Source organism: Seriola dumerili, unplaced genomic scaffold, assembly GCF_002260705.1.
Source record: "Seriola dumerili isolate Sdu_G_001 unplaced genomic scaffold, Sdu_1.0 BDQW01000242.1, whole genome shotgun sequence".
In the NCBI taxonomy this organism is placed as follows: Eukaryota; Metazoa; Chordata; class Actinopteri; order Carangiformes; family Carangidae; genus Seriola; species Seriola dumerili.
Genome location: NW_019174497.1, coordinates 5,874,826 through 5,893,354, shown reverse-complemented (window position 1 = coordinate 5,893,354; position 18,529 = coordinate 5,874,826). Strand labels below are relative to the sequence as shown.

The 18,529-nt window shown below is 39.8% G+C and overlaps 1 protein-coding gene across 1 annotated transcript in view; it reads right to left on the bottom strand.

The window, feature by feature from the left end:
- Positions 1-5,399: 5,399 nt before the first annotated feature.
- Positions 5,400-18,529, bottom strand: part of cspg4 (chondroitin sulfate proteoglycan 4) — a 67,571-nt gene continuing 54,441 nt past the window's right edge. The window contains exons 7-11 of the mRNA XM_022756251.1: positions 14,473-14,671; positions 13,670-13,801; positions 12,095-12,255; positions 9,229-9,412; positions 5,400-7,905 (exon numbers count right to left, since the gene is read on the bottom strand). Of these exons, the coding sequence (XP_022611972.1) occupies positions 6,083-7,905; positions 9,229-9,412; positions 12,095-12,255; positions 13,670-13,801; positions 14,473-14,671 (2,499 nt within the window). The 3' untranslated portion in view covers positions 5,400-6,082. The remainder of the gene's footprint in view (positions 7,906-9,228; positions 9,413-12,094; positions 12,256-13,669; positions 13,802-14,472; positions 14,672-18,529) is intronic.

Below are 18,529 nucleotides of genomic sequence, written 5' to 3'. Positions count from 1 at the left end.
CTTCTACTGAGGCTGACTTTGAGCCCGTCTCTAAGGGCCAAAGCTAACGTCAACATAACCCAGCTCAGAATTATATTGAAGGTTAACAAGCAAACTAATGTCCTGACGAATTGCTGACTCCGTAGACGCTTTGCTAGTAAAGTAACTTGGGATATAGACATTGATATTTCATTGCATAAACACCATTCCCTGGTGAAGATCCACACCGAAAGAAACCAATGAATTCACTCTGCAGCCTGTGCTTACAAGTGATAATTACACCACCACCATTCAATATTAACAATATTAAGCTACATAAATCAAATAGCTGCTGCTACTTAAAGAAGTAACAGCAGAAAAGGCAGCCATGTGTTAACAACAGAAACTCCACAGAAGCTGCAGCCGACAAACACCGACAAAACGCTACATTGCCAGGCAACACAGTAGTTGCTGATGCTCTCCTCTGAACATCTGAACATCACTCCTCCACAATCTGCTCTACAACCAATTTCTCTGCTAGATTATTGTTGATGTAAAATATAACCAGTCCACTCACTGCGCTGTTCCAAGTTTTCAAACACAGAGCTGAATGAGCTCTGCAGTCACAACAGGGATAATCAAAAACAGCAGAAAGTTGGTGCACAACTCACTGACTGTGGAAGTGAATGTAGAGGTCACAGCTGAGGGATCATGGATGTGTTATAAGACCTTAACACATAATATAATACGTTTACTTGAATTTATCTTGCTGAAAACAAACTACTGAATAAATAACAACATTATATCAAAATGTCGTACTTATCTAAACACATGAAGCAAGCCACAGCATACTGTTGAGAGAGACTCTGTTCAAACTCTGGGTTTTTAGTTATTGTAACTGTAAATGTCAGTGGGATTTTGAGGTTTTCTTACATCTTGAACTGAACCCAGAAGTTAATTTCTTTTTTAAAAAAGTGTATTGTAACTAACTGTAATGCAGACACATCTTGTGACTTGTCACACTTTGTCTATAATCAGAGAGTTTAAACATTTATCGTCAGCGGTTCCTCCTCCCTGCCTTGTGTGTTTTCATTCCTCTTAGTCTTTTGGGAGAAAGGAGGAGTCATTTTGTTCCAAACTAATCCTGGCTAACATCCGCCAATCAGCAGCTCTCAGCGTCTCTGACCAGGCTGAGACATAAAAGAAGAGTGCCGCTTCCAAATCAGGAATCTGGCATCTACCAAGAAGCCTGTGGTTCCAAAACAACATCCCACTTCTATACCCAGGCCCCTCTACGTGGGAGTGAACAGTGGGATATTATTAATTAATATATATATCAAAATTAGTAGGAGGAAATAATTTCTTCGTCACACACATATTGTGTTTCTACACGGTTCACAGTTTCGGTACGGGAGTTGAGACATCAAACACTCCTTCATCATCAGAACATGTCGTCCTTATCCTCTAAGTTGTTTATAACTTCTCTTAATACAAAACTGAGTGTTATTTCCACCACTTTAATCAATGTTTGTTCTTCAGAACCGGCATCCACATTAGCCAATAACTCTCCTGCACATGCTTCCCACTTGTTCATTTCTCATGCGTGTCTTTTATTTCTGCTAAAGTCAAGGAAAACAACAGTGTCCCCGTAGATACTGTTTGCTCTAAGTTGAAGTGAAAGCTACATTACTGCTTCATAAAAACTCACTAGGGTAGCTTCATTTTACATTCACTTTGTTTTATTTTTTAGTTTGAATTACTTTCTAAAGGACATTTGCAAGTTTTAGTTAAGTTTTGACAATAAAATGTTCAGCTTTAGCTTAGTTTCAGTTTAGATTTATGTTTAGACTTAGATTGTCCCAGGAGGAATCAGTGGCAAACATTGCTATGAGTCAGACTGAAACTAAATGAAAGATATCAGACTCCCTTTCATTCTTTTTAATCTTCTTTTTAGCCCTATTTTTCATTGGGTTTTAGCAGTACCACAGTAAAGTGATCGTATCAAAATACATTCAGCTTGAGACTTGACATCCACAGCACAGTGACTGCTCAGAGACCATGACATAAGCAGACACATGTGGAGGAACAGCTGTGCCAGGCAGCTTATGAAAGCTGCGGGATGAGCGCTCAGATGAGAACAGAGGCAGAGCGACGGCTGAGGCCGGTGACACCGGGAGAAGACAAGAGAGCAGGAAAATGTAAAAAGCTGAGAGAAACGATGAAAAGCAAAGGCCAGGCACTGGAAAGAATGACGGACGGAGACAGACTTGTGAAATGCTGACGAATGGCTGCAGGAGCTGCTATGGCTTCTTCTGAGGCCTGTTTGCACCCTAACGCCACCTGGTAGTCAAAAGGAGATACAGCAGCAGATAACAAAATGTTGACAAAAAGAAGTTTCCCTGGGAAAGACGCACTGCTTTCTTCCAATATAAATAACTAAAACATTGACAATGTTGTGTCTTTCTCTAGGAAACTGTATTTTAATGCATTTACTGAATAATATAATAATTTCCTCTCTTTCCTCCCAAACTCACTCCAGACTGTCTCTGTAAACAATATGTTTTTAATGCTTTGCCTGGTAAATTAAAACAAGTCAATGAATTTACAACCTGGATATTTTAATGTCTATATTCATGAATCAGGTTTGGTGTTATACATACTTAAATTAGCATTACATTTCAACACAACTAATTAATACAGAATTCAGCAGCATGTATAGTCTCATGTTGTGCTGAAAGTTAACACAGTTGTGCTGAAAACACCTTGGCCAGAAAACACATGTTGTTCTTTGAAGAAACATGTTTTGAAAGTAAATGAAATATTAAGTGAGACTGTAAAGATGCTATAATATTAATCAATACATTGACAGCAGCAACCAAAGCAAAATCGCCACACATTAAATCAAATACAATGGACTCTTTTGTTTAGGGTTATAATTGTGTGAGTGAAGATTTCTTTTGATAGGATTATTCTAAACATCAGTTTCAGTGTGCTTCACAACATGATTTACCATAACGCAAACAGATACAAGAGCAGCAAAACTGAATTAAAACAGATATAACTTAATACAGAGGGGCAATACAGCAGTAAGAAAAGTCTGTTACTTTCAATTGATCTGGTCGATTTAATTGATAAACTATTCCAAAGGTTATGGGCAAAGACAGTGAATGCACAGTCTCCTTTCATTTAAAAATGAGCTCTGGTAACATCCAGTAGACACTGTTCAGCCTATCTCAGAGACTCTGAATTATGACAATGGCAGAGGAATTCAGAAATTCACCTTGTTGTTGAAACTAAAATAGTATCTTTAAGTTTATTATGATATTTAAAAAAAATCTTTTTTAATATTTTGTTATTATAATTTAACTTCACTGGAAGGCAGTGAAGAGAAGCCAACGCTGGAATAATGTACTTAGAGGAGCTGCATTATCTTGAACCATTTGAAGATGAATATGATGAAGTTAAAAATATAATGAATTACAGTAATCTGGGTGTGACAACACAAAAGCCTGGATTTCCCTGCCCATTGATCTTAACATTTCAAACATTTCTTAATTAGCCAAATAAAGCCAATTACAAATAGTTGCAGAATGAAAAGAGTGTTTTAATATTATAATGATTATGTGATATAAACAGTATCCTAACAAAATCCTGAGATTATGCTCATCTGAAGATGTAGGGAAACTAAAAAGGTCTTGCACATCAAACAAGCCGGGCGACTGGGTGATTCAACTCCTGATGTGAGGTGGGTTTGAAACAGAGATGAAAGCAAACAAACAGCAAACACACTACACACAAGTATAAAAGAAACATCTACAAATGTGTACCAGGCAGCCCCCTGTGCCGGTTCCCATACATGTGAGGCCTGGCGATGTATACTTTCAGCAATAGTTGCAGACAGAATGATGAACACAGGTTTTGTTGCATGATCATTTTATTTCCATTAATGCTGAGAACAAGCTCAGAGACATACTGCAGCTTCAAGAGACATTTATGTTCTATTCTCAGAATCTAAACATTGCTTTGCATTATCATTATTTTTCATTAGGCACCTGCAGTTTACAGATAACAGTTTAATCTCTGACAGAGCACGTAACACGAGCAGGAGCTGATGTGTGGGGAGTGAAAGAAATAATAAATAATGAAAAATGAGGGGTGGTGATGAACTCAACCTTCAGTAAGCAGGAAACAGAAGAGTGAGATGGGCGCTTGCACAAACACACACACAGACAAGCTCACACTCATGCACACTTTGTAGTTGATCAATCTAAGTAAATGTAGTTACATGTACATATACCTTTTGACGCCCAAAAATTGTACTCAAAGACAGAATATTTACTGCCAAGATGTGGATGTGATATCCTGAATGAGGGACGTATCGTTTTATTTTAGCTATTTGTAAGAGATAATGTCACTGAAAATACACACTGAGCTCTGCGCTGTCTGTAAAATCTCTACCTACATTTCCTGCTCTCAAAATACTACAAAAATAGAAAATCAATAGACGATGAATACTGCAAAGACATAATCGTATATTCAGTATATGACTAACGAAGAATAAGGTGTCATCGGTATACAGTATGAAAAAAGAAATATACAGCAAATAGTAAAACACGGTCAGAAAAATGAATTGTTTGAGTCTTTCACTTCTTTAGTGGATCAAAAATGCTTTCTGAATTTCTCATTGTACACTTTCTACTTCAGCTTAAGTATGTCATTCAACATTCAACAATCAGATAACTTAACCGCGACAGGTCAGAGTGACAAAAAGACGTCTAAAGAGAGTCTCATTTACAGTAATGCTCAATATACAAAACAAATCTAAAGAGTTAAAAAATCTGTATATTCAGCTTACATATGGAATGCTTAAAATCAAAAGTAGCTTTGAAGACTTCAACTCTGTCAGTGTCTTCATTTTAAATCAGCGTAACCTATAGAGTGGAGCACTTGATTCATTATCCCCACACCAGCACCAACCAGTATCTATGAATTCTTAATTGCAGACTTGGAAACTGGAAACATCCCAGTTCAAGATGGGCTCACCCATGCCTGTCAGCCAATACGGATGTGTGAAAGAGCAATCATACCAAAATAACCTACTGCCTGTGGTCTACTAACTCTGTAGTTTTGTGGTCAGTGCTGTGCCAGTCCAGTGAATATTTACGAGCACTTTGGAAGCATGCAGAAATAATATGTGACAGATGATGACACGACTCTGAGCTAAATTCAATCAAACCCGTGCAAGGTGTTGCAACAAAGTGTTAGATTTTCAACTGTTTTTAGGATTAATCCATCTGCTTTCTACTCAAAAAATTAAACTACTGAAATGTTATTGTGTGATGACATGAAAGTAATAGGTTGACATTTTGGGAAATATGCTTATTTGCTTTCTTGTTGAGAGAAGACTGATACTACTCCTGGCTGTAGCTTCATATTTAACAGACACATATAGGAGTGGTATTGATCTTCTCATCTAACTTATGGCAAGAAAGTGAATATGTATATTTCCCAAAATATTAGTTTCTTGAAACTGAATTTAGCCCTGAGAAATAACATACAACGGTACCTTTAAAACATTGAAAAATAAAGAGAAAACACTAAGAGGCAGTTTGTCATCTTCTCGATAATACAGCAATCTATTTACCTCATCAACTATGTACACGCTTATCAACTTTTCTAATGAACCAAAAATTAAAATCAAACTATTACCAAGACTTTAAATTACCACTATCCACTCAAATGAATAATATTGGCCTATGAGATCTTATGGAATACAATGACAGAGCACACCCAAAAAATACTTGTTGCAAACACATGGCATGTTTATGTCTTTATCTGTGCCCTTTGACAAAAGGAATGACAAAACTAAAATAAATAGACATGGCATGAACCTCCTAAGATAAGAAACTGCCTCTTTCTTTGCCAATAAGTATTCAGTGTTTCATTGCCTGAGAATTTGTCCACAGTTGTGTTTAGATAAGCAAATAACCAATGGCGTGAAGAAAATATTTTCATTTAAACTGCTGTGGCAAGAGGTCTTTAATACTGAGAGGAATGATTTGAGGAGGCTTCCAAACACTTGAGGATCCACCTCTCTCTGTGTCCTACTGTATCTCAAAGGGTCTCAGACCCAGTACTGGTTCTTTTTCAAGGCTGGGTTCGTCGTCCGACAGTGCTGCAACAACTCTGGGTCTGCGTCTTTGGAGTCCATGTTGGACATAGGGATGTTATTGGCTGGGTCAGTTTTGCGAAAGGTTTCCGTGCCGGCCACCTCTCCGTTTTTGGGTTTGGTTGCTGCCGTCTGGACGTCGTGCTTGCCTGTCTTGTTTTTGCGGATCAGGTAGTAGGCCAAGATGGCTGCCAGCAGCAAGAGGAGGAGGATTACCAGGATGGGGATGAGAATAGACCAGAAGTTGCTGCGTCGGGAAACGTGTGGTTTCCCATTGGAGCTAGAACCAGGAGATGCTGTAGTGGGGGCGGCTCCACGGGGCCAGTTGTTACTCCAGTTGGGGCTGGCTGGAGTGGCAACTGGGGCGTCTGAAGGAATCCTCAACAGAGTGACAGGGTAGACCCCAGAAGCATTGTAGGGGCCTGTCTGGAAGGACAGCACACATTCAGCAGGAGGCACCCCATGGGCTTTAAGCAGAAAGCGGGCCTCATCCTGAGTGACATCACCTTGTGATCCAGAAGAGGGATTGAGGATTTCCATGGCAACGCGGCCCTCATCCAAGTCCCTGTTGCTGAACGTGGCCACTGGCTGACCTGCACCAGGACCTCCAGCCCTCACAAAACGAGCCCCCCGTGGCTGTTGGATGACGGTGAACGTGGGGGATGTTCTGGTCTTGTTCGCCAGTGGAGATGCATCCAGAAGCTTCCTGTCCAGTTGGACCAGAGTACCTTGGGGTAAGAGAGGATCCTGAGCGATGTTGGCCAGAGGCTGTACTGTGATGTTGAGGACTGAGGAGACATTAGCGGCCCGACTGCGCGCCACAAAGGCAACACTATCTCGAGGTGAAGTGGACTTCACAAACCGGACACTGACTCGGCCCTCTTTGATCTGTTTCTGGGTGAAGGCTGACGTTGGCTGCCGGTCTACCATGACAGCTGCATACTTAGGAACACTTGTGATCTTGTAAAGGATGTCCTCCTCAACAGGGCCCCCAGTACTGGCCTTCAACATCTCCTCAGTAACCAGGGTCTCATCATCACCTTGTTTCACCTTGATCTCAGGAGCTTTGTCAAGAAACAAGGTGCGAGCTAGGACGCCGATGTGGAGCGTGTGCGGCTCTGTCTGGTGTTCACCATCTGACACAATGAACTCCACAACGCCATCTGCAAGGCTGTCATCACTGTAGAAGCCCACCTGCCCACGATTGACCATCTCTTGTGTGAACTCAGAGATGGGGTCCATTGTGAGTGAGTCAACCAGTCGACCGTTCTTCGGGGCTTTGGTCACTTTGAAGTGCACCTCATCTGGTGGACTGTCCTCGTCTTGGGTGTTGAGATGCTTCCGGGTCAAGATGGTCATGGAGCCTTGAAGAACCTCCAAGAGCATGTCAGTAGTGACGAGTTCGGGGGGGTCAGAGCCACGCCGTTTGATTGAGATGTTAAAGATCTCTTCCAGGAACACGGCATCGGCAGGTGAGGAAGCGCCACGACCCTCAGACTTTAGACGAGCTCTGAAAGAGAAGCTGTCAAAAGAGGCCCCTGAGTCATCATGGAGATACTCCACCTTTCCTTGATTTACATCTTCCTGCATGAAGGATGGGGCATTACGGGGCAGGTCCTGACCACCCAGGGTTATACGACCGTGGTCAGGGAAACGCTTAATCTCAAAAACCACATCCACATCATCTTGGTTAGCCTCACGTACGCTCGCCAGAAGGTTGGACGCATCAAGAATCGAATTGTCAATGGTCTTCCTCTGGCCCTGCACCATTTCCAGACCTGAGTAGAAACAATAAAAACAAATAGAAAATCTTAAATGACATCAGGTTCAGTTGTCAGAGATATTTTCTAACCAGTTTTGGCTGCCTCCCATCGCTATTTAATTAAGCAGCACAGTACATTTAGGCTATTGGCATGTTAGGAGAGACAGATGGAGCAGGGTGCTTGTTGTTTTGGCAGCGACAGAAGCAGGGGTGATAAATCTCTTTATGACTTTGGACTGTTCAGGCAGAGAAGAATTACAGTAGATAACAAGTTTCTCTCATATGAAAAATTAAAAGGAAGAATAATGAAGAACAAACTGAGGCAATTTCCCAGCATAATGGCAAATAAATCAGAAATGCACATCAGTGTGATTCTGACCATAAGGTACACTTGATTTATTTTTTTTAAACCACATAATGATTTATATTATTTTTCTTTTTTGATTCAACAGTGATTTACTTGTGACTGCGTGGTGAGGTAAGATAATAACTCCAAACAAGCTGCCATTTTCACACCAACATAAATATAAAGTGAAGTATTTAAAGCAAGCAGACATGTGGAATTAGGAAAGGCCAGTCCATCAGTGTTTCCCACTTAAAATGTGGCACCTCAATAAAGAGAACCCCCCTCTACCCATAACTATAAATGTATTTATAAACGATTTTAGGGTTAAAATACTTAGACATAAAATTATTCCTTTCCAAAGTGACACTTCTTCCCCAAACTGTACTGGAACTTTTGAGTATGAAACATTCAAAATAAGCTGCCCACTATCCAAGACAGAGCCAACAACTAACTTTTTTACAACCTTCTAAAGCCTGCACGAGAGTTTCATACTCAAAAGATAGATTTTGGTGGAGGATCTCTTTTCAACCTACAAACAACATTGTGTGGTTTCAGTTTTATCAATGAACATCTGGTCATTTTGTGTCTGTTACTCTATTTAACGCCTGAATCTTAAAGGAAGTGGCAAGAGAAGAGCATGTATGCTCAGCCAGCCTTCCCTGTATGAATAAAGGTTAAATAAATAAACAAATAAATATCTGATATGTCTATTCAAATAAACCATGGCTGCACCTGGTGAAAACCATATCTATTCATTGTGACTCTAGCACTATTATTTTAGGCGGAGCCCTCTAATGGGGCTTTGCAGGATTAGTGGCTCATCTGTGGATCTCAACATCTGCGGAAGCGTGTATACAGTAATCACGATTTGCTGATAAATTATTGATGGAGCGGTCATTTATTTAGATTCTAGTTTATTACACTGGTATTCAAAGAAAACATCTCATTTATTCATATGAGAACATTGTGTTCCTCTCTCATTTTGTCATTTACCTTTGTTCTTCCACAGCTGTGAGGAGATGTTGCTGTGAGCAGCGTAGTATGAGATGGTGATGGGGAGGATGTGACGCACATCTGGAGCTGGCTGGGATGACAGAGTGAGCTCGATGGAGTCCCTCACCACCCAAAAAGGCTCCTCAGGTATCTGGTGCTCATAGAAGACTGCTCCTGACTCCAGCTGTGTGTCGGGGAAACACAATCAGAAGACGATGAGCGGTTTCTGATAAAATCCAATACTCAGATCACAAACCTATTATATTCTCCCATGAGTTTCAACTGAGTATTGATGTTAAAAAGGCTCATAGAAAACTTTATGTAAGTATCTTGTTAAAACACATCCCGTTTATTAAAATCTTACAGTATGTCAATATAAGCTTAGTTTTTATAGTGACTCTGTCTGCAGTCACTTGTTGACAACTCATTTTGACTTGAGTAATTTTATAGATGAGGACTGACATTTAAGTTTGTAAAAAATATTTTATTGCTCTCTTTCCCTCTGACGTTCGTAGCCTCAGTAAAAAGGAGCACTAATGGTAGCAGCAGTGGTTTGGCTCAGCTGAACTGGGATACAGGCTGGAGAACTGGAATGTGACGGCCTGTGTTCGCTCTCTGAGGTCACTCTGTCCTAAACTCAACTCTTCTCTCTCGCTCCATCTCTCTCTCTCTCTCTCTCTCTCTCTCTCACGCACACACATGAAAGTATATTCATGCATGCACACACAAACGCACACTGCTGAATAACTCATCAAATCTTGTTTTCAGCTCAACCTACTGTTAGATTTTCTGTCACACTCTAAACGGTGCAGTTTGCACGGAAAGAATTTGTTCTCATGCTCGTCCAAGCACGGTCAGATGTCAGGAATGGAAATGAGCAGATAGTCTTGAATCGGATAAAGATGAGAGTGAGAGCACACTGCCACCACAGCAGACAAACACTGGGCCTGCACAGTGCATGCACACTGCTACCACTATTAAATATGATATATCAGTAATGTTTTGATATGCATATTTTTTCTATTGGAATCTGGCTATTTGCTTATGTAATTTGAGTAAACAGAAAAATAATAGTGCTTCTTTGCTTCACAGACTATAACAGTAAAAGCAAAAAAGCACAATCACAATCAATGAACAATGGAACTCTTGGGGATCAAGAGCCACACCCTGATGAGGAGTTTTGCTGAAACATGTAGGTGTCAACCATTAAAACAATGACATTTTAGTACACTCACTTTTCCAGCTGCACAGCTGAAATGAAAACTCTTGTAAATAAAATCACAGAGACCTCTTCTTTTGTGGTGTTATTCTTTGCCTGCGACCCTCCGTGTATATTTGAAACTTCTCCAACCTCGTCCATTACATACTATGGTGAGATTGTCATTTATTTGACAATAATAAAGGCAAATGCAACGCTGCAGTCACTCAGTCCTGACATGCAATTAAACCTGTCAAGGGTAAAAACACTAACTTTTAAAAGCCTGTAAACTAAGAACCTAACGCTCATGTCATGGTGAACCTAAACGTCACAGTGGCACAATGTCATATTCAATGACGCCCCCTGCTGGTAAAGAAGACGAACATGTTCAGGCCTCACATGGTGTGAGTTTGTCAGATCACTGAAACACAGCACTCGTGCACTGAACACACTGCAGTTAGAGTGCACATTCAAAACAATAAAACTTTATTTGGACAGTGCAGGTGCCAATAATCAGGTGATAAAGCAGGTCAGCCAGGAGTCTCAGGTGAGCCGGAGTTGCTGATGCGTAGTAAAAGTAAGTCAGATGTCTGGGTTGTGTTTGGGTAAACTGAGGGTTAGAGTTACACTGTGTGAAGAGATGCAGGAAATGGTCAATATCATGTCTAACTGATACTTTGTTAATTATTAATATTGGAATATTAAAAAATTGCTGTCTATCAAAATTTATATTTTATTATTTGAGTATTTTTGTAATTACTGTAATTATAATAAACCATTACCAGCTCAGTCTACTTTAAAGTCACGACTAGTTCTCGCACCTACAAAACTACAAAGACTGTTTGTCTTCAAAAGTCAAAAAAAAAAATCTACTAAGGTTACAATTTGTTTAAATTCAACAAACAAAAGCTTTTTGGTTTAGGACAGCGAAGTGAAGCATATTGAGGAAAATATAACCAAACAGTGTTTGTCCTCACAGTGTGTCCCACTAATTTACGGCTGTTTTAGTCTACACTAAGTGAGCTTGACTATCAAGTTTACTGCACCGACTTCTCTGGTGTAAACAAAAGTTAACAAAAAGAAAAACATATGAACTAACACCACAGTATTCAGAGGAGCTGCAACTTGAAACTCTCTAATTACTTAACTTCCACTTCTGGGAGAGTGGTTGGTTCGGCTTGTGCTGAAAGCAGGATTAGCTGCATTTTTATGCATTCAAGTGGTATTATGTCTTCTTATATATCTGTCTGATGGCGTATGTGGCAGACTACTGAAATGCCTTTAGCGGCTATGACTGTGAAACCTGCTATTAATAGGAATGTTAAACCTGGAAGTGGAGAGAGAGGATCTATTTGACAAAAAGAAAATGAATAATAGTTGAACTTTCAGTGCCCTCTTCACTGCTTATTAAAGAAGAAACACATCAAAAGATGCTTTTTCTTTTGGTTTTCCTGGCAACTTTTTATCCACATATTTTTCATTTTAATGTATTTTATTGTTTCACTGTTTTAATAATTTACTTTTTACTGTCACTAATATTATTGGTAAAAGTTAATGGACAACATTAATTGTATGAAGGGAGGAAGGAAATTAGTTTAATGTGTCCTAGAAGAAATAAATCTCAGAAACACACCTCAAGCATCACACACACACATAAAAAGTAATTACCTGTGTTTGTGAGAAGCGGGTAATTTCCTCATACTGGTTCCTGTCATTGGCCAGGATCAGTCTTCCCAAACGAGGTGGGCGGATAAGTGAGTAGCTTATCTCATTTCCATCCTCATTGGTTACAGCCCCCAGATTGGCACTTGTGATGGGCTGCCTTGTTCCTGTGAAGACACACACACACACACACACACACACAGTCACACACAGTCACACACACGCTCCTCTGAGAGCTGAAATGATTCTGTGGAAAATGGCCTCTTGGCAGCTTAGCTGAGCTTGTGAAATTAAGCAGAGTTTAGAAATGCTTCAAACTTTAGTGGTTACAGTAACTCATGCACACTAGCGTGCAGTAGAGGGTCCTTATGTGGAGAGATTTTATCCAAGCTTTAAAAAAAAGTGACAACTCATCCCCTGTGTCAGCTATAAAATGAACGTCTATTATGGAAAGAACTCAGGTTATTGTCTGCGCTGACACTCGTGCTCATTAAGAAGTCTCACTTCTCAAAACTTTCATCTGGACCAGTTGTGATGTTCTTTTTTAACCACTACAAATACAGTGATGTTTCATTTCCAAAGTATTTTAAACTTGACATAGAAGTGCATGTTTAGTGCACGGCAGCATTTAAAATCAAGCTTTTAAAGACACCATGACATTAGGGTAATTGGGACTGGTACTCTACTACTTGTTCTGGTACGATCAGTAGCAAGTAGCGGCTAACGTTAGCGTTGGTACTGTGTAACTGACATTAATTAGTAAGTTGAATGACTTTTTTCCGTGTCTGTGCTCTGGTTACACTGACATTTAGCATGTTTCAGATAAAACTAATGATAATAATGACCTTGAAGCAACTGGTTGAAAAGAATCTTGGGAAATTAAGGCGAATTCAGTGCAGCATTATCTTGCAATCACCATTTGTAGCCACTGAGGCTGTTGTTTAGCAAAGGTTTTTTATCAGTGGTTCATGACAATCTATATTACTCCATGTAAATTTTTAATAAGATCAAAACAAACACCCCAGACCATTACTTTAAAAGTGAAAATGCTACTTTATAGGGAAGACACTATATCAATGTTCATTTCCTGTTACCAAAGTGTTTTATTTTGTGTTTCTTGCATTGTTGGTTATGATCTTCTTTTGTGACCTAAATATTTTTACTTGGCATATTTCCTGCTGTATGTAACTTAAGGAGTGAGGGACTTTCATTTTCATAGCAAAAAGACAGTTGTTGTGTCTTGGAAAAATCTACTGCAAACATTTGTTAGCCAGTGGTCAAAAGGTCAGACGTGGTGGCCATTCATGGGCTGAAAACGAATCCTGAGAACGATCCTTCAACACAAAAACTCTATTTGTTGTAAAGTAATAACTTCAGTGAGGTTTGGCCAAACTGTCTGTGACTGACCATGTTTTGTATGTTGGAGATAAATACAAAACAGAAAAAATGCAATGGTTAAAAAAAGGCCTGTTATTATGCTGCTGTAATGACAAGGTTGAACAAGTCACTCGTCACTGCGGTTATCCTTATCCCTCCATCACTGCTGTCCTCATTGCCTTAAAGGATATTTTGGCATCTTACCTGGGAACACCATGAGCTCCTCCTGCGTTACCATGGTGATGGTGAGAGGCCTGGCTGTGATGACAAATTGGTAGAGAGGAGACGTGTGCTCTCCGTCTGTCACGGTGAAACTGAAACCACCAGACTCCTCACCTAGAGGAACAGATGAGTTTGTTACTGTTCATTCAGTTAGTTCATTCGATTCAATTCCAAGATGCTTTATTAGCATGAAAGTTTTAGACAAACAATGTTGCCAAGGCATCAAAATACAATTTCCAAAATACAAACTACAAAATGCAACAACAGATCAATGTACATATTATGTAATATAAATTACATATTATATGATTACAATTATTTGTTTCTGACTTTTTTGTCTTTCTTTCATCTTATACTTTAAATAATAATAATAATAATTATTGTTATTATTATTATTATTGTTATGGAAAAATGTAATTAAAAAAATTCCTAAACTTTTGTGACCTTAAGAAAAAATAAAGTTTTGTTTGTAACAAGTTGCAAGTACACTAATATACACAGCTGGACCACAGCTTATCTGTAGGGGTTTACGTAATAGGGTTGTTGATCAATACCAGTGACTTATTGATTCCTTTGCCAGGTATTAAGATTTCTGCTTAGACAGAGTCAGACACTTGTGGAGAAGCTGATAATTTACAGATGTGTTGTTGTAATTCAAGGATTTCGGACAGAAGTCAATAAAGGTCATATACTGTATTCATGTAATCTATATTTATTTATATTATATGTATGTATATGTAGAGATAAACATTGTATGAGTGACCAAGGGTTTCTGTTGCTCTCACCCTCGTGGATAAAGATGACCTCCCCTTTGTTTATCTGAGCCTGTGTGAAATTCAGGATGCCCTCCTCAGGCGCCTCTTTCAACGCCACCATCCCATTGGTTGGCACCTCAACGTGGTAGACCAGTTCCTCTGCAGGGGTATCAGCATCATCGGTCTTCAGCATGCTGGAGGTGATATCAGCTTCCTCTCCAGCGAGAACCTGTGAAATATCAAAGACAGCAGGGGAGGGATAGAGAGAGAGAGAGAGAGAGAGGATGAGAAACAGAGATGAAAAGACACGTCAGATCACCCAGTCTGAGTTATGTTCGGAGGAATGTAATTCAAGACCAGGATCTGGAGTTTATCTGAACATTATTAGAGAACACAAAGCATGTATAAAGACAATATAATGCTGTACATTAATGTATAGCTGATTTTCTTCAAAGTACTAGATAGATAGATAGATAGATAGATAGATAGATAGATAGATAGATAGATAGATAGATAGATAGATGGTAAGAAAAAGAAACCAACCAAGAGGAACTAAAGAAACTTAGAAAAAAAATTAAGCACAAAAACAAGGCCAAACACATCCTACAAGCAGCCACCTCCAAAGTAACAATTTAAAAGGTTAATTATTTCTCTGTGGCAGTCTAGACGCTCCTGTTATCAGAAGATGAAGCACAGCAGTGCAGGCTGAATGACTCTCCCCGGGTGGAGGGGCTTTAATGGACTTCTAATGGCCGGCTGGCTGAAAGAAGCATTAATTGAAAGAAATGGGCCACATCCCCACAGAAAGACATTCTTAAATAGCTGGAATCAGTTGGGAGAGTGAGCCGAGGGTACCCTACAGTAAGAGGTACATATCGATCTCGAAAGCCATTCGCCCTCTGATACCTATCTCGCTCTCCCTCTCTCTCTCGTTCTTCCTTTCTCAAGATTCAGGATGAAGAGCAAGAAGCCTCAGGCAGCAAGAAGGGAAGAGACTTCAGTCTCAGGTGTTACTCACTCACTCAGGAGTCAGTCAGATTTTGAAATGAATTTATGCTACATGGCACGTACAAGCACCTATCATTCATGTCTAACACAAATGTCAAGAGTTATTTTCTAATGATATTCATTCGTATGTGTAAGTGAAGAGAGATAACATTAAAGAAGTTTTCCAGAGTTGAGAAATAGCAAGTCAAAACTTAAAACTCATGCTGTCTAAGAGTGGTGTTGCAGTCTGACCTCCTGAGGATACTGTCCATTGGGACAGATCTCTATACAGATTAGGCTGGTGAAAGATTTGAGCTGTTTCTTTAAAACTCTGATGTTTATTGTTAATATTTGATTTGCAGTAATTGTGCCTGCTATTTCTGCTGTTATGATAGCTGCACCATGTGATGTCACACTATCTACATGTGCCCAGTCTTCCATGGGAATTTTGAAAACGCTCCACCAAATAATACAAGAGAGTCATGCAACATTAACAACAGCTGTTTTCAAAAGTGCTTTAATGCTTAAGGGTGGATTTTCTTTTTAATTTACTGTAATAGCCTAAATACTCAATTTAGTATTTATGTTAATACTGTATGTAATCCAAACACAGATCTAGACTCTTTAGTTGAAACACAATTTAGTTGAGACAAATATAGTGCCAAGGCAGCAAGTACCAGTCATTCAATTAAAAAACATTATTTGAAAGAAGACTAACAGCCTGCAACCATACTAGCAGCTCTGTGAGGCTGTATTTTTACACAGTGGTGCTTTGGGCTAAATGCTAGGCTAATCAGTGAGCGGCAACATCTGGGGCTGAAAAATTAAGCCAACACAGAGGTGCCAAAAACTGCAGTTCCTGGAATGGCCACTTGAGGCTGGCTTCAAAACCAACTAAATCCCCATAGATTCCCATGTTAAAATGTACAGCAGTAATAAACATGTTTATAGCTTGGTACAAAAATCAGTTTTGGTCTCTATATCTAATTTCTTCCTTCATGACAACTGTACGGGGGGTGATTTTTTTTTATATAACTCACCTGTTTAAATTTTATCAAAGCTTAATATACATAATTGAGAGCATGGCCTCTTTGAGGGACAGGTGGGTAAGTGTATGCTCGCCACAAACCGGCATGCACTGAAGTCTGTGCTCCACACACACCCCTCATCTTTGCTCATTTCTGGATTAGCTGAGAGATAGGCAGAGTCAGGCACTGCCAAGATGGCAACGGTGGAGCAGCTCACTCTGAGCTTCAAAACCGCTCTTCACAAACCTATGGGTGACGTCGTGGAGATTATGTCCATCATTACATACAGTCTATGGTGCTAACATGGTCACAGTGAAAATGCTGACATGCATGTTTACCTGCAGGTGTTACATTTAGCATGTCAACTGCAGTTTAGCGTGTTAGCATGCTAAATTAATCCATTAATTAGCCCTAAAGGCAAAGCTGAGGGTGATGTGAATATCAGTAGATTTGCATATGTTTTTCTCCTGATGATGTCTTAGATGAAAGATTGGGATCATCTAAGCTGTTACAATGAGGAGGGCATGAATGTGTGCACACTCTCATGACAATCCAGCAAATATTTGTTGAGATATCTACTCAAAACCACAAATCTCATGCTTGTGCTGGTGGAAAAGTTAAGGGAGAGTTGACCAGAGTCGTGTCCTGACTGACCGACCAGCCCCCCTAGAGTAACGCCACTAGTGTATCTAAATAACATATGCTCCATTTATCCCTGTTCTTCCCTTGCCAGGTGAGTTCAACTCTCTCTCTCTTGGAGTTTATTGTGAAATCAAAAAAAACAAAAAAACTGCTGCTCTTTCACTGTCATTTCTGGTACTTCAGACCCATCTAGAATGGTTAATATAACAAATATGTTGTAAAGTGTATAATTTAGTTGCCTTACAGTCCACAGTTCCTAAAATCCCATTCAGTCTGACACTGCATCAAAGCTCTACCACCATGACGCGCTGCATCAGAAGTTCAAAGCCGTAATTCATCATGACACACTTTGTGCTTTTTTTGCTTCCTCTCAAATTATAACTTTTAAAACTGGTGACATGTTCAAAAAAAGGGGGGTTTGAGCTGAAGGGAAATCAACAGGACTGTTCAGCACAAGTTCTGCTGCTATATTTATTTCACCAGTATTGTGTAACAACAGCAGATGCCATTAAAAAGTAAACTGCCTGACAGTGCTGTCATTGTGTACCTGTGTTAAGCTGATAACTGTGAGAATTTTTGTCTCTCACCTTTGAATGAATGCTAAGTAAGAAAGAAATAATATGCAATATATATACCAATTAAAGCAATCAGAGAACATCTAGCACGATAAGTGGTAACACATAATTATAAATAACTGAGAAGATTGTCTACGACTTTGTGATGGTAAATCGGGTGCATGACTGTTCAAACACAAGCGCTGATTTGATGATTTACAGGTCAAAATATGTCTAGACATCTAAGTCAAACCTGGATGTCTAACTGTTGTTTCATCAGCATTCAAATGACTATATTCAAATTTATATTTAGCCTGGTTTTGCACTGAATATAATCATTAAAATGCTCAGTGGAGAGCCCTGGGTGCCAGGGTGTGGAGAGCAGAAGTTCTGATGTTTGGAAGGAAACGGGTTGCTATATATAGGACGAGCCCTGGACCATTAGCTTGGAGAGGAGTGAGGCCTACTGCTTGGATCTGCAGGGGACCCCAGCTATAATCTCTAAAGCACCTGAAGTGCAATTCAAGTAGAACTGCACCATATCAGCCTACAGCAACAAACAGGGAAGCGTTTTATCCACTCTGTTGTTGAAGCCTGCAGAGAACCTGTGATATCAGACCTTAAAAAAGCTCTGCCTCCATGGGGCAGTTTACATTTCAGGCCTGCAGAAAGCTGAGCCTGATAGGTTGTCTGGGGGTGCACCCCTGGTGGGGGAGCACAGACTGAACCCAAACATTTTGAGTCAAATCTGGACTCTGTTAGGGAGGGTGGAAGTGAATCTGTTTGCCTTAAGGCAGAGCACCCAGGGAAGAGACAGCTGCTCAATGCATTCCCTCCCCTCTGTTTTATCCTTCCTCTTATAGAGTCAGACATGAG